This window comes from Papaver somniferum, chromosome 9 (genome assembly GCF_003573695.1).
Source record: "Papaver somniferum cultivar HN1 chromosome 9, ASM357369v1, whole genome shotgun sequence".
NCBI lineage: Eukaryota > Viridiplantae > Streptophyta > Magnoliopsida > Ranunculales > Papaveraceae > Papaver > Papaver somniferum.
In genome coordinates this window covers 103,498,480-103,513,684 of record NC_039366.1, presented here as the reverse complement: position 1 = coordinate 103,513,684, position 15,205 = coordinate 103,498,480, and the positions used below count along the sequence as shown (strand labels likewise).

Here is a 15,205-nt window from a genome sequence, read left to right as displayed (position 1 = left end):
ATGAGGATATCTTGGTAGCGCCAAAATCTATAGTCTCTAGAATCTTTCGATCCGCAACTCGAGCCAACATTTAGGAAAGCGATTGGATTCTTAACAGATCGGACTCTTAATTTTTCGACAGCTGTTAAATTTGACGAATCAATTTACTACATTTATATCTAGTTCATTAAAGATTGGTAAATGATCAAACTATTGTATCACGCCACTACGCCGGTCTGTTTGATAATAATGAACTTGTATTAAGTTTATACAAATTTCATGAGAACTTATCAACATATATATACTCTAATTTCAATTTCCTAAGTTAAATAAAAATGATAATAAATTTTTGATTCATGATTTAATGTACAATTCGACGCTTAAAATTTAAAAACAATTCATGTTGCAATTCACGATTTATAATTTTGCGCAGATTTGAGAGGCATTGTATCCCAATTTGAGTTACAATGTGCGAGATTCGTCTTGATAAATAAAGTATTACATGGGTAAGTGTTTGAACATCTTAATTTGCGCTAGCTAGATAGCAATAATACAAAATTGACATGGAAATAATGCGGCAATTCCTCCTCTGCACCGCTCGTATTTGTAGGTTTTGCCTTTATTGGGTTTGTTATCACTGGTTCACCAATTAAGTTATGCATATTATATATGCATGAATAAGGTTGAGTCTAGTGGTCATTTATCACTGGTCAATCAACTAGCATAATAAATATTAGCATGAACCAAAAAGGATTTGGCATGGTCAGGATACGTAATGTATCCATAGATACAAGTTAGGCGTTGCAGTTCGCCAAATGGGATTTGGGCATGGTCAGGATGCATGATGCATTCAAAAGTGCAAGTGAGGTAGATTTGCATGTTCACACTTGCATCATTCTCCAAATCTCCAAATGATGCATAAAAATGATGGCACTTGACTGGTGTGCGCATCATTGGTACAACAAGATCGGAAGAATGCACCAGGCACATGGTCTTGACGACTTTGAGTTGGTTACACTTAGTTGGCATTAACTTTATGCTTTTCTAGCTAGAAACAAAGAACTTCCTCTTCGTCTTGGATAAAGACATAGACAGGTTGCTCGGTTATGCCAACTGCCTTACATAAAGTAAAACCTATAACAGCTAGGTATTTACTTTGTATAGCTTTGTGAGCATATATAAAATCTGATCTTGTAAAGGTTTGGGTATCTGGTATAAGGAGAGTCCGTGTAACCCTAAGTGTTCAGCAATAAAAATCCTAAGGGCGGGTTTAAAGCTAATTATTTTTTGGTGCATTCTATTTTGCTGATTCGTGAAGCGTGAATTGATTGTAGACAAAACCTTTATTTATTAGTCTGAGATGAATAGGGTTTAGCCAAGATGAAAAAATTGGCTAAGTGTGAATTAGGCTGAGACTATGTTTGATTGCAATTAAGGTTGTTTCATTTGTGAAGCTTAACCCTGTGATAATTAAGTTATCATAACCCTGGTTAAGGGTCTTTCTGTTCACGTATGCTTGGTATTAAGTTGTCTTAATACATTTTGATCGAGTTTAATTGTTGTTCTTTTAGTTGTTCAGGATGCATTCTTAAGTAAAGGGTCCGCGGGTGAAAATTATTAATCATTGATCAGACACGAAGAATGGCTTCTTGCAACTTTTGAAGGGAGAAGAAAGTTTTTCAACACAACAAAACCATATTAAAGGTACTGGATACGTTGTTAATGCTGACAGAGGTTAGCATGATATTGATATGGCTCAACATCGAGGTGCCAATCCATTATTGGGAAGTAAGGCAAATAAAAAAAAGAAATTATTTGTTGGACTCATATTAAGATCAATAGAAATAACATATTAGAAATGGTTGGGACAGGTGCAACAAAATCCTTTACCCATCCATATATAGGCATAACATTGGAATTAACAGTCACTAGTGCGGCAAGCACCATTAAGGTTGTTAACTAAAAACCATAGAAAATGGGTATAAAGTTCGCAATATTGATGTCTAAGTAGGAGAATGAAAAGAAAAATAAAAGAAAAATTATACTCCCTCCGTCCCACTCCTAAGTGACCTATTTGAAATTTGCACAATTTTTAAGGCAAGCAAGGAAAATAGTATTTTTAATCATTTTTTACAATTATACCCTTATGAATAATAACTAGTGAAATTTAAAAATGGTTTATCTCTCAAAATATTCCACGGATGTTCGCAAATTTCATACAATTGAAAAGCATTTTAAAACACCTACGTAACGAATATAAACATGCCTATCAAATTATACATATTTCATATATTATTTATAATTAACTAAAAGGATAATTCCGGAATATCTCATTGTTTAGTGATATAGGTCACTTATCATTGGGACAAAATCTAAAATCAAATAGGTCACTTAGGAGTGGGACGGAGGGAGTATTACTTGCTAGTTATGGTCATAAATGATTACGACCTTATACTGCGCATGGATTTCTTTTGTGCGGCGAAGGTGTCCGTAATTCCTCATAGAAATGAGATATTTATTCAGCACCTTAGTACCCATTGTTTGTCATTAAGGTGAGGCAAAATAATGATAGAGATAAGACAATTAAGCCATGTTTCTTTTGGATTCAGGTGAATGAAGGTCTGCGCAAAACCTTGACTACTTTACTGAGGTACTAGATGAGACTAATCCAGGAAAGCAGCTAAAGTGGAAGATGTGATACCAAAGATCTTGGATGAGTTTGAAGATACAATTCCTTCAGAACAGCCAACGACACTACCAAGAAGACGTAGAATTGATCATATGATTGAGTTGGTCCTTGGTGCAAAAATCCTTGCACAGGCTCCACATCGTATGTCACCTATCATACTCGAGGAAATACACAAACAGATTTCTGAACTTCTGGAGGCAGGGTATAAACATCCGTATAAATCCCCATTTGGCTCTCCAACGTTATTCCAAAACAAATAAGAGAGTTCTCTTCAAATGTGTGTTGATTACACAACTTTGAACAAGCTTACGACTAATAACAAGTACCCAATTCTAGTAGTGGCAAAATTGTTTGGTTGACTGTCCAGTGTTAAGTACTTCACAAAATTGTATTTGCGTTATGTCTATTTGCAAGAACGCATAGCTGAAGGTGATAAGCAAAAAACAGCAACGGTAACGCGGTACGACCTTATGAGTATCATGTGATGCCGTTTGGCTTGATGAATTCCCCTGCAACTTTCTGCAACCTAATGAATGATATGTTCTCTGAGTATATCTATATTTTCATGGTAGTATACGTAGATGAGATACTTATTTACAACAGCAGTTTGGATGAGCATGTAATGCGCATTCGCAAGTGTTTATAAAGTTTCAAGATGTTAGCATGTATGTCAATAAAGAAAGTGCGGGTTTCTTCACACCATAATAACTTTCCTTATTCATGGGATTACACAAGGTTGCATCCATGAACCGAAAGAATATGGAAGAAATCATAGATTAGCCTGTCCCAAACATATTTGGAGTCATCATTTTTTTTCTTAGGCTTAGCCAACTATTACTAGCATTTCATAGTTTCCTATTCACAGAAAGTGGTGTCCTTCACAGATCTTGGGTATGGGTTGACGAGGGTCAGTGGTCATTTGAAGTACTAAAGGAAGCGGTCTCGACAGAACCAGTTCTTCGCTTGCTTGACTACGAATTACCATTTGGAATGTATATTGATATATCCGACCGAGAAATTAGAGGAATATTAATGCAGGAAGGTCATCGAGTTGCTTACAAAATATGAAAGCTCAACGATGATGAAGGTTTCTACACTATGCACGAGAAAGAAATGTTCGAACTTTTAAAGGAAGTGGTCTCGACAGAACCAGTTCTTCACTTTCCTGGCCATAATTATCATTTGAAGTGCATATTTGATGCATCATACAGGGCAGTTGGAGGAGTATTGATGCAATAAGGTCATACAATTTCTTATGAGAGCAACAAGCATAATTATTCTGACGATCGGTAAACTTTTCACGAGAAAGAGACGTCGTCATTATTTGCTTGGTACTTACTTTATCGTAAATACCGATAATGTGGCAATTACCAATTTCACAATTCAAGAGAAATTGTCTCCAAAACAATCTAGATGGATTGAGCTTTTGGAAGAGTTCGATATGAAGATCACTCATAATCCAAGAAGGATTAATTGTGTTGCAGATGCATTGAGCAGAAAAATGGGTCGGTAACAAAATAAGTTGCACCACTGACCATGATTAAGGCGTACTTATTTCCTCGAATCAAAGAAGAGAAAAATAAGGATCTGACATGTGTGTGCCTATCCAAGAAGGATTGATGGGATAGTTTGTCGATATTGGATAGATTATGGGGTCATCAGCGCTAAATAATAAAGGATTTATGTACCACATACTATAGGAGTGAGAATGGAACTTTAAGGAGAGACACATGAACATTATGAGTTGGTCATCCAGGCATTCAACGAACTCATGCATTAATAGCTCATTCATATTATTGGCCTAAAATAGAGCAAGATATGGAACTGTATATGAAGACATGTTTGGTTTTGCAACAAGACAAGACGGAGAAGAGGAAAATAATTGGGTTGTTGCAACCTTTACCAATTCCAGATAGATCCTGGAAAAATATGCCAACTGATTTCATTAATGGAACTGCCTAAGATGCAGGGTCGTAGTTCAATAGTGGTCGTTGTCGGTTGTTTTTCTGAGTATACGACATTCATTCCATGTTCTCATGCTTGCAGTGCAAACTTATAACTGCAAATATGTTTTTGAAGAAATGTGGTAAATTAGTGGGGACTACCCGAAGATATGAGTGACCGAGACTCACGATTTAGTGTAAAGTTCTGTACATCCCTTTTTTGGATTTCTTGGACCTGAACTAAAGTTTTCTACAAGAAATCATCCTCAAATTGTTGGTCAGACAGAGAATAAATGCATTATTAGAAGAGTATTTGCGTCATTATATGGCTGCAAGCCAAAATAATTGGTTGTTGGTGATGGATATAAGGTCCAATTTTGTAATAATTTGCACAAAAGATCTTTTATGGAAATGAGTTCTTTCGAGTTAGCAACATGACAACAACATTTAACCCTGCATGGGGTGCCAAAAATGAATAAGCAAGGCTCCTATCCAGCAGTACATTGTTATGCAAGGTCAAAAACTGAGATAACTGAGCAAGCATGCGACAGTTTGTCCAAGGAAGTAAAAAGGATAAATAAATACGTTAATATGTATCACACAGATGTGGAGTTTGAAGTGGGAGATAATGTTTTGATGAATCCAACGCCCCGAATTTGGAAGAAAATATCAAGAAAATCAGTGCACAGGGGATTGCTGAAAGTACAATGGTTTTTTTGAAGTAATAAAAAGAGTTAGAAAGGTGACTTACCGGCTCATTTTTCCGAAAGGATTCAAAGTGCACCCAATATTTCATGTAAGCTTTTTAAAAAATGGTATCATACTGATTTATTGAACAATTCAAGACAACATCCGAAGAGTGCGCCACAAATAATCATAACACCAACGAGCAAATTGAAGCTATACTTGATTATAAAGTTGGGTTGAAAAGTAAGAAGAATATGGGAACCTGTTACTTAGTAAAATGAGATAGTTTACCAGAGTCAGAAGCTTCTTGGAAGAAGGACAGAACATTGTGGTAGTTTGAAGAACAAATTCATAATTACCATAATTTGATCTTGTTAAGATATGGCCGAGTTCAAAACTTTTTTTGTTGTGTGTGCAATTTGTTTTGTTGATTTCTGAAGCGTGGAGTGATTGTGGACGAAACCTTTATTTAGTATGGGATGAATGTCGTTTAATCAAGATGAAAAGAATTGGCTAAGCACTAATTAGGTTGAAACTGTACTCGACATTCTGTCGTTGTCAAGGAAGATTGATCTTTAACCCCTGTGACATCCAATACGAACATTCAATTTCATAAACGGTGGTTTATTCCCTTGATTCAAGATGTAGTTCAAGCCTCAAGGGAAAGTTTAAAGAAAGGAATAAGCGCGAAATATTTTCGCGCAAAAGAAATAACTTTTGAACGAAATCATCTGGCACAAATAATTTTTTATCATTTTTTTTTTGCTGAGAAAAACCACCTGGGATTAACTTAAAAGTGAAGTACAGACATCAACTAGGGGCTCCTTCCTTACAAGACCATCCAAAAAAGGAGAAAAGGAAACCCAATTGTTCTTAATACAGTACTTTCTAGCTCGACGAGCAAGCTTATCAGCTAGATTGTTTTTGACACGATTAATATACATAAGTTTAAAATTACTATTATTAGACAACAAACTCCTACAATCCTTTAGAACATCACTGCTCCACCAGCCCACTTTTGAACAGTCTCCATTCACAAAATCCACCATTTGAAGACAGTCGCTAAGAAATTTTTTATCACTTACTTTTTAGTAGTTGATCCATCATTAGAAAATAGTGATTTAGCGCAAATCGCTAAGCCATTTAACGTTTTCTCTTGAATCTCTCCAAACCACTTGACTTAGCTCCCTTTCAAGATGGTGTAAATTATGAAGTTGGAGGTTAAAAGGAAGAGCTACTAGGCTCAGGCGAAGATTATTTTCTTTGCTCTTATCACCATTGTGAAAAAGAATATACCCCATGGTTACTAATGGCCCATTAGTAATACCAAATCTTTTGGTTAAACTCTTTTAATGATAATAATAAATCTCATTGTTAGTAATCCATCTAATGCCCATTTTAGGTAATAAAAGTATCTTTAATGATACTAAATTTTTTGTTAAACTCTTTTAAATTTTAGAGCATCTCCAACAGAAGGTGCAAAAAATCCTACGTGACTTTTCAGTTTAGTCTTTTTATTTATGGGCTCTACACATAGAGTAATATAGGACCTCATATCTAAAAAACCATCTCCAACAATAAAGAATTTTAATAAAAAATTAGTGAAAAATATGACATGGAGGTGGAAACGGAGGTGTGGATAACACTTTCTTGAACACCTTCATAATTAGTAATTGGTCCATCCTAATTTGTAGAACCCTACTGTTGGAGATGGATTTATGCCAATCAGGGGTCTAAAATCCTATGTGTCACTAAAAGAAAAAGATTCACCCGCTGTTGAAGATGCTCTTAGAGCATCTCCACCAATGGGTGCTACTGATCCTACGTGGAGTTTTTATTTAGATCCTTATTTGTGGGGTTATATATATGTAGCAAAAAGAATAATACTTTTCTCATAAACCATCACCAGTAGTGTGGGGTGTTAGTTTGAGGATCTTTTTTTTTAGATAAAGATAAAAATGATTCTTTTTTTCTATTGGCTTAGAAAAATTTATTTAATAATAATAAAAAAAAAATAGTCAAAAAAATGACATGGAGGTCATTCCAAAGATCTAAATAAGACTTTTTCTAAGACCTTCATATTTATTTTTACGTCATTCCTACTTTATAGGACCTACTGTTGGAGATGAATTTAATCTAAATGAGGGTCTAAAATTCTATGTGTCACTAAAAAAAGATTCACCTGCTGTTGAAGATGCTCTTAATGATAATGATAAATCTCATTGTTAGTAATCCACTTAATGCCCATTTTAGATAATAAAAGTATATCTTTAAATTGGGTGCGTGCTATCTTTGGCAAAGCGAAGGAATATAAGGAACCTTTGCACAACTAAATTAATGTGGAATCAAAAGAATGAAAACGAAATATTATGGGCATGTCTCAATTATATACCTCAACTGTTTGATTCTAATTGTACAAGAAAAACTAAACCATTCCAACATATAAAAGATAGGAAAAACTGTGGGTAGTCAGATGCATGATTCATTTCATGACTCCCATATGTTCAAGTTCAATTATTATGTTGGCTGATCCAAATAAATATCTCCGGTAAAGCCTTTAGTTTCTTTTTCTTTTTTCAACTTGGTCCGCTAATGTCAACATGAAAAGCCAAGAAATTCACATGAAAATCAACTGTTTTCGGCAATTAGCTGCAGTAGGATTAGAAGTAAAAAAATACTGTAGAATAGAAGTGTGTTGTGTCATAGTTAAACCGGATCTCCTGTTCGAGATACAGATAGTAGTACTGGTCAAATAAGTCACCAGTTACGATAATCTGGAAGGACGAGGTAGTAGTACTATACCACTGGTCTGCACAGGTCCTAGCACACTACGTTACGATGCTCTCGCACATGCCTCAAAACTGACAACTATACAAGATTTGTCTTCCAATGTTCTTTTACTATCAACGAAATCTAAGCATGGACCATGCATAATCCCCATAGATAGCGACCGAAACGGAAGACCGTTTTCACACATACCCGTAATCCAATCCATGCCACAATGTGAACCAGCTAGAAGTGGGCATCGCATCTCTGTTTTTCACCAGGCTTGATAGTGCGAATGGGAATATTTTCATGGTTGGATTAGATATAATCACCCACGGTAAAAAAAAATTACGTGTACCAGACTTTAACTACTAATTTGTTTCATCTGGAATGCTTTGTTCCTCTTGTCTTCATCTTCAGGCTTAACCACCATTCTTTTATGCTATTTTAGAACATATACTGAGCAATTACTCTTAGCAGGCCTACAATCAATACAATCCAGTACTAATTTTTGTCTTAGTTTCTGAAAGCTAATTAATTCTGATGGAATTATGGTGCTCGACAGAATAACACGCGTCACCGGCTGATACAATTATGCATCATTTCAATTCGTTGGAATTCAAATATATCAACATCTAAAATTTATTGTTGGGGCATGGGGTGGGTTATACCCACTTCATTACAATACACTTTGAGACACTTATCCAACTTAAACACTGGACTGAACTTGGTATACTTACATATTTAACCACAGAAAAGGAATCCTCTCATCACTTTTTTTTCTTCTGTGGTGGTCCTTTATAAGTATAAATTTTTCTTTTGAGTTTTCTTTGTTTGTTTGGTGGAAATCCATGTTCATTCGAAGTCCATTCCTTCCAAGGAAGTTCCTCCCACAAGGATGCGATAAGAGTACTTTTTCTCTTTATAAAGAGTCTTTGCATGTGGCTTTTCTGCATCACAACAACAATATCTCATCGCTTTCTCTTTTCTATACCAGTCTAGCTCATCAGTCACTTAACAACGCTAACTTTAAATCCAACCTCTTGCATGACATCAAATCAGAAGTGGAACCCAAATTCTTCCATTAAGTGGTGACTTCTAGTTCCAGATGTGACTAATATGAACTAGTAATGAATTCTTAGACATGCTACGTGTTAGGAGATTACTGATGCGTGATCTGTATGTCTGCCCTGACAAGAGTGCGCTTAAAAATGATCCAAAGAGTGTTGAAGAATTGAAAAAATTGCTCATACTTAACAAAAAGATGGTTACTGAGTAAATCAAATTTGCAACAAACACAGTAGTAACTAAGCACATGCATACATTTTCTTTTTGCAGGGTTTTATCATACACATCCACAATATCTTTTGTTAACAAGAAGAGAAGCAGAGAGCACACAAAAACAGGCACACAAACAAGATATTTGTGAGGAGGGTTCTATTATCTCACCCTGCATGCGGTAGGGCCTCCTGGTGAATAATTAGGGTTAGGAGATCTACAACCAACGCCACTGCCTGCAAATCTACGGTGCATTCGATGATCAGGCAATGCAATAAGGGCCCCTGTGGGAACATCACTTGCACCACTGCTTTGCAGGGGCTCAAGTGTCTCAACCACGTCACTCATGAGAGGCCTTGCTTTAGGGTTTTGACTCAGACAATAGTAGGCCAAGCTGCATGCTTTCTGTGCAGCCTTCACGGGATACTCATTTTCCAGTCTAGGATCAATTATCTGCAGCAACTTTCTCTTGTCATTAAGCTTTGGACGGGCCCAATCAACCAAACTCTGCTCCTTGCTAGGGCGCGTCTTGTCCACCGACTTTCGTCCTGTCAAAAGCTCGAGAAGGACTACGCCGAAGCTGTAGACATCACTTCTTGCAGTGAGGTGACCTGATAACCAACAAATCAAGTAAAAGAAACTAATGAATACTAAGCAACTGAACAAACGATGCACGTTAAAGAAAAATACGGTTGATATTTCCACGAATTAGAAGGATCGGAAGACATAAAATGTCCAAACGTTTTCCTGTCATGCCTTCCCTATTTCTGATCTCAAATCACAAACCAGTGATGCAAGTCATGCTTCTAACTCCCGACAGGTGCTAAACATCGTAAGAATGTCCCGAATTTTCTAAGAACATTATTTCCTCTAACAGCATTGAGTCATTGACTGAGCAAAATCATCGTGAACTCTACCTCCCTTGACATGGTTAAGATAACTAACCAACAATGTTGATGTCAACTAAGAATATAAACTACCGTCAACGCATAAATTGAATCAAGTGATATACTGATTTAGTCCTCTCTGCCTATACAGGTGCAACGTAAACAACACAATTACAAATGGTAGTACCCTGTAATCTTTAAATCCATTTGATTATAATACCAGATAGTTTCTCAATGGTGGCAAGAAGAAATCTAGAAGTTAGTAGTCTAAGATGAAAAGATAAAAATTCAAGCAGAAGACTCTACCAGTCATAACATATTCAGGCGCAGCATAACCATAAGTACCCATCACACGTGTGGACACATGGGTCTCATCACCTTGTGGACCAGCTTTGGCAAGACCAAAATCAGAAAGTCTGGCTGAATAATCCTGCAAATGTGGTAGACATGTTAGAAACATAAACAAGAAAAAATAAACTCAAACTAAAAGTAAGCAAAGGCAAAAAAATGATTATCCGTGTAAAATGCATGCAAGCACCACTCACAGAGTCCAACAAAATATTTGAGGTTTTAAAGTCCCGGTAGATAACAGGCTTTTCCGCATTGTGAAGGAAAGCAAGCCCTTTGGCAGCTCCAAGTGCAATCATCATTCTTGTCGCCCAAGGTAATGGAATTGACGTTTCTGGATACCCCAACAGATAAAAGACAGGTTAGTGACAACAGATCAGGGTTTTAAATTTTTGTGAGCACAAAAACTTGAAAATAAACAACTAATCCTTTCTACGATGGCATAATAACAACTAGTGACTGTTACCTATACAAAAGAATGCAGGAAAAGAAAACACCGGATACTTCATTAGTTTCCGACCATATATGTAACTAGTCAGATACACTAGAATGGGATAGTGCCTGGCTAAACATAAATATATTGATCATCTCGTCAAGAAAATAGCCATATATTACACTAAAAAAGCGATACTGGGGAAGTGTAATACAGGGCTTCTAATTTCTTTCACATATATACTGAATAATTAGATGATAATAAACACTGAATCATGCATGTCTGATCTCTATAGACCTAACCTGAATATAAGCAATACTTTGCTGCAATAATATGATAAAAAAAATGGTTATCAAATTCGACGGAACAAAAAGACCCACAATTTTTTATTTAAGTGACACAACTGTTCTAATCCAAGTATGAAACATTTACAAATTCTATGATATGTACTTAGGGAAATGCATCCAGACCCCTAAGAACATCAATGAAGAAAATGATTTTTCCACCCGCAATCTTAGATTAAAATGGACTTTGCAAAAGAGTGGAGGATCAACATCAAATACCTAGCACGAGAAATGATGTTGTAACTTTTTAAGCATGAGATGCAGAATAGAAAAGGTTGTTTGATAAAAAAGAATTAAGAAGCGGGGAGGAATAATGGATAATGCATTCAGTAACAGAGATAATAAAAAGGGAACACTATTGTTTTACCCCTCATTTTTCTTTCCTCTGCTAAATAAATTAATTACATTTGATGTTTGGCTTCGTATTAGTATGTGTCAACTATTGAAGTTGCTCACTAGCAAATCAGGCTTTAACACCTTAAATGTGCACTAGCTCTATTTTGATCAGCCAAACAAATTTAGAAGTGAATAAGACGTATATTCACAATACATCTCAGGAACATCACTATCTCCTTCATCGTGATGATGATGCAAGATCACAAGTGTTTTCTGTAACACAGGCACCAAGCAAGTGAAGTCGCCAAAAGTAGGTAAGCACAGAAAATACCAAAGCTTAAAGGCACATTTCAACTGTTTCAGTCTCTTGTTTTAGTTCTTAGTGGGAAACACATTTACCAAACTCTATTGAAACCTTTCGTAATAGACTTCAATTTGTCCATGCAAAGGGTAAGAATTGATTTTGTCGTAGCTTGTTGATCTGTTATACCAAGAACAATTATCAACTTTTTCTTATACGAACAGATAAAAACATGCGAATATTCCTCTAATTCTTTTATGAAAGACATAAATCCCTATCTAAATGGAAAACATGGTGCCTCAAATTTGGTTGACTTAGATCCATACACAGACTCATTTGAAAATGGTATTCCTAGTCTCATGGCACTATATCAAGATACAGGCAACGGTGTGAAGAAGAGAAAATCATATGCCTGAAGTTTGGTTGAAACTAAAGGTCCACCTACTTGTTAGTTTGAAGGGCACTACGGCGATTAATTGAAGAATCCAACTTCACATGGGACTCGAAGACATTTACGATTATATGGCATTTTCAAATTTTCCTGACACATACCCGGAACCTATGATCCATTTGCATGTTATCACTTTTTATGAAACAGGAGAAGGGTAACTTTGTCGTTGATTATTTCTCCACAAGAAGAAACAATTAGCTGCCTATGATACTATTCAAGCATTAGAACAATAATTACCAAAAAATCAAAGGGAGAAAAAGCAGGCCGTACTTCGAAACAAGTGGTTCTCAAGGCTGCCTCGGAACATGAACTCGTAAACAAGTAATCTATGATCATCCTCACAGCAGTACCCAATCAACTTCACCAGATTTCGATGTCTGAGCTGCCCTAGAAAATTAACTTCCGTCTGAGGTGAATCAAACACAAGATATGGTCAACTCATTGAAACTGACAAATTATTAGAAAATCAGATAAACACGAAGAGAAATGAACAGCTTACCAGCCATTCTCTATGACCCTGAAGGCCTTGCTTGTTGAGGACCTTGACAGCAACAGGAAGTGATTTAAGTCCAACCCTGACATTCTCATCAATATAACCTTTGAACACCGGACCAAATCCACCTTCACCGAGAATGTAATCGGAACGAAAGCTTTTCGTAATGGTTTCGAGTTCGAATAACGTAAAGGCTATAACACTATCTAGAAGAGTATTTTTCCTTGTATCATCTCCGTTTCTCGGGGTTGAAGGATCACTCAAATCCGAAAAAGATCGACTATGTTTCTTTTCACTTATTGCATTCTTAACAGCTGGAGAAAAAGTGCTGAGCTGCTGAACTGCACATAACAAACACAGCTCTAATTAGAATGAAAATTAATCGAATACCCAAATTCAAACAGCTGACTCATTATCAAACAACAAAACCCAAAAATTAAATACAAGATTAACACAATTCAAGAACAATACTAATAGGAAGAAGAAGAAAAAAAAACCAATTTCTCAATGATTATCAAGATACTAACTAAAATATTCTCCATAACAGACAATAATTTAACTAAAATTCCTATCAAAAAACGTATAATTTTAACTAAACTAACAAATTCATTTGAGTAGAAAGAAAAATTAAGAGTGTATGGGTGTATCAAAGGAAAGAGATTGTGAGTTAAAAATCTGACCTTGAGCATTAGCAACAACAGCTGATTCTTCCCTAGTACCACAATTACCCATATTGATTTTCTTTTGTCCTAATACTGAGTTTCATACTTCAGATATCTTTCCCCCCAACCCCAATTTCTCCTATCCTCTTCCACAAAATTAAACCCTAACCCTAAAACCCAAATTCCACACCTTCTGATCTCTCTTCCCTTAATAAAAATCTACTAGTTGTTTCACCTCACTTTCTAGGTAAAAACCACGACAAAGAAGAAATAATTGAACAAAAATTCTCACAAAAATCTATCTTAAAATGGTCTGTCACAAGTGTGTATTTGTTTGAGTTGTTAACTGCTCACTTCAACCAACAGATTCCACTCTCCTTCTCTCTCTCTGTCTCTCACTCACTCTCACTCTCTCTGGCTTTTAAGACCCAAAAAATTCGATGCAGAGAAAAAAGAAGAGTCTTGTGTACCATTTTAAACCGTCAAGATTGAGGAGACAAAAGTAAGAAACTTTTGAATTTTCCAAAATGCCCTTTTTTTTTCTTTTGTTTTTTTTTACTTTTGTGTTTGATTTGATCGTTGATAATTATTGAGATAAGATAACTATAACGAATAACTGTGACCGTAACTGTAACTGTGATTCTACTAGTATCAAACTATCTTTGCTTTTTTCAGTTGTACTTTTTAACTGTTTTTTAACCAACTACAGTCATTTGTTTATTTCTGAAACCAACTACAGTTGTGATGATTACGTGTTGCTGTTATGAAAACTACTAATGGAAATCTGGAAACCACTTCTTTTACGTCGTGTTTGGCTCCTTGGAAATGCCTATCCTAGGTTGGGTTATCAAGAAAATACATTTAAATTATGTTTGTCTTGTTCTAATTCTAGTCTAGGATATGAACAACTAAATCTTCCTTGATTTTAGGAAGCTAAAAAAGCAAGGTTATGCTATTCTCCAAAATAGCCGGGATACCAATATCCTTGTCTGGGTTAGACGGTTATAGAGGTAGTTATTTTAATTAATCAAAATATTTTCAATTTTTTTAACTTTATTATTATGTTTTTATTTTTTTCTCCGACAATTTTATCCATAATACATAATTATTTTATAAAGATACATATTTAAAATATGGAGAGACAAACATAATACATGATAAACCCGTGATGGATATAACGGAAAAACAAACATCATCTTTATTAATACATGCCGAGATAATCCTGCTCAAGTTAGAAAAAAAAATTCCCTAACTAAGCTTTATGTAGTCAAAGATCCCAAACACGGCCTTAAGGTTTGTGAAACTTGCAAGTCTCAACATCTTTTTTTTAAGGCAAAACAAGAAGATTACATATTATCCCTTAACACACAGTGGTCGCTACTAAGAGTTGGCAATAAAAATATCGGTGGGATAGACCAGACCGTTTGAGCCACATTAGTCTTACCCCCCGAGCCAGATCGTGTGTTGCTTTATTGGCAGTTCGATTTATATAAGTGAATCAAAGGGACTTGAATTTAGGGATTAGGTTTTTCACATCTTGAAAGAGAAAATGAGTTCTCTGGTCTCCCAAAAAAGTCTTCTGATTGATTTGCTGCAAGGTATTCTTGG

General features: G+C 35.7%; 1 protein-coding gene across 1 annotated transcript; it reads right to left on the bottom strand.

Annotated features, from left to right (window-relative positions):
* Nucleotides 1-9,329: 9,329 nt before the first annotated feature.
* Nucleotides 9,330-14,037, bottom strand: LOC113313500 (probable serine/threonine-protein kinase PBL8). The gene is made up of 6 exons (XM_026562284.1): nt 13,616-14,037; nt 12,942-13,276; nt 12,713-12,848; nt 10,775-10,911; nt 10,536-10,659; nt 9,330-9,953 (listed from the first exon to the last, which is right to left on the bottom strand). The coding sequence occupies exons 1-6, from the start codon at nt 13,665-13,667 to the stop codon at nt 9,505-9,507; spliced, it is 1,233 nt and encodes a 410-aa protein (XP_026418069.1). The 5' UTR covers nt 13,668-14,037; the 3' UTR covers nt 9,330-9,504.
* Nucleotides 14,038-15,205: the final 1,168 nt, after the last annotated feature.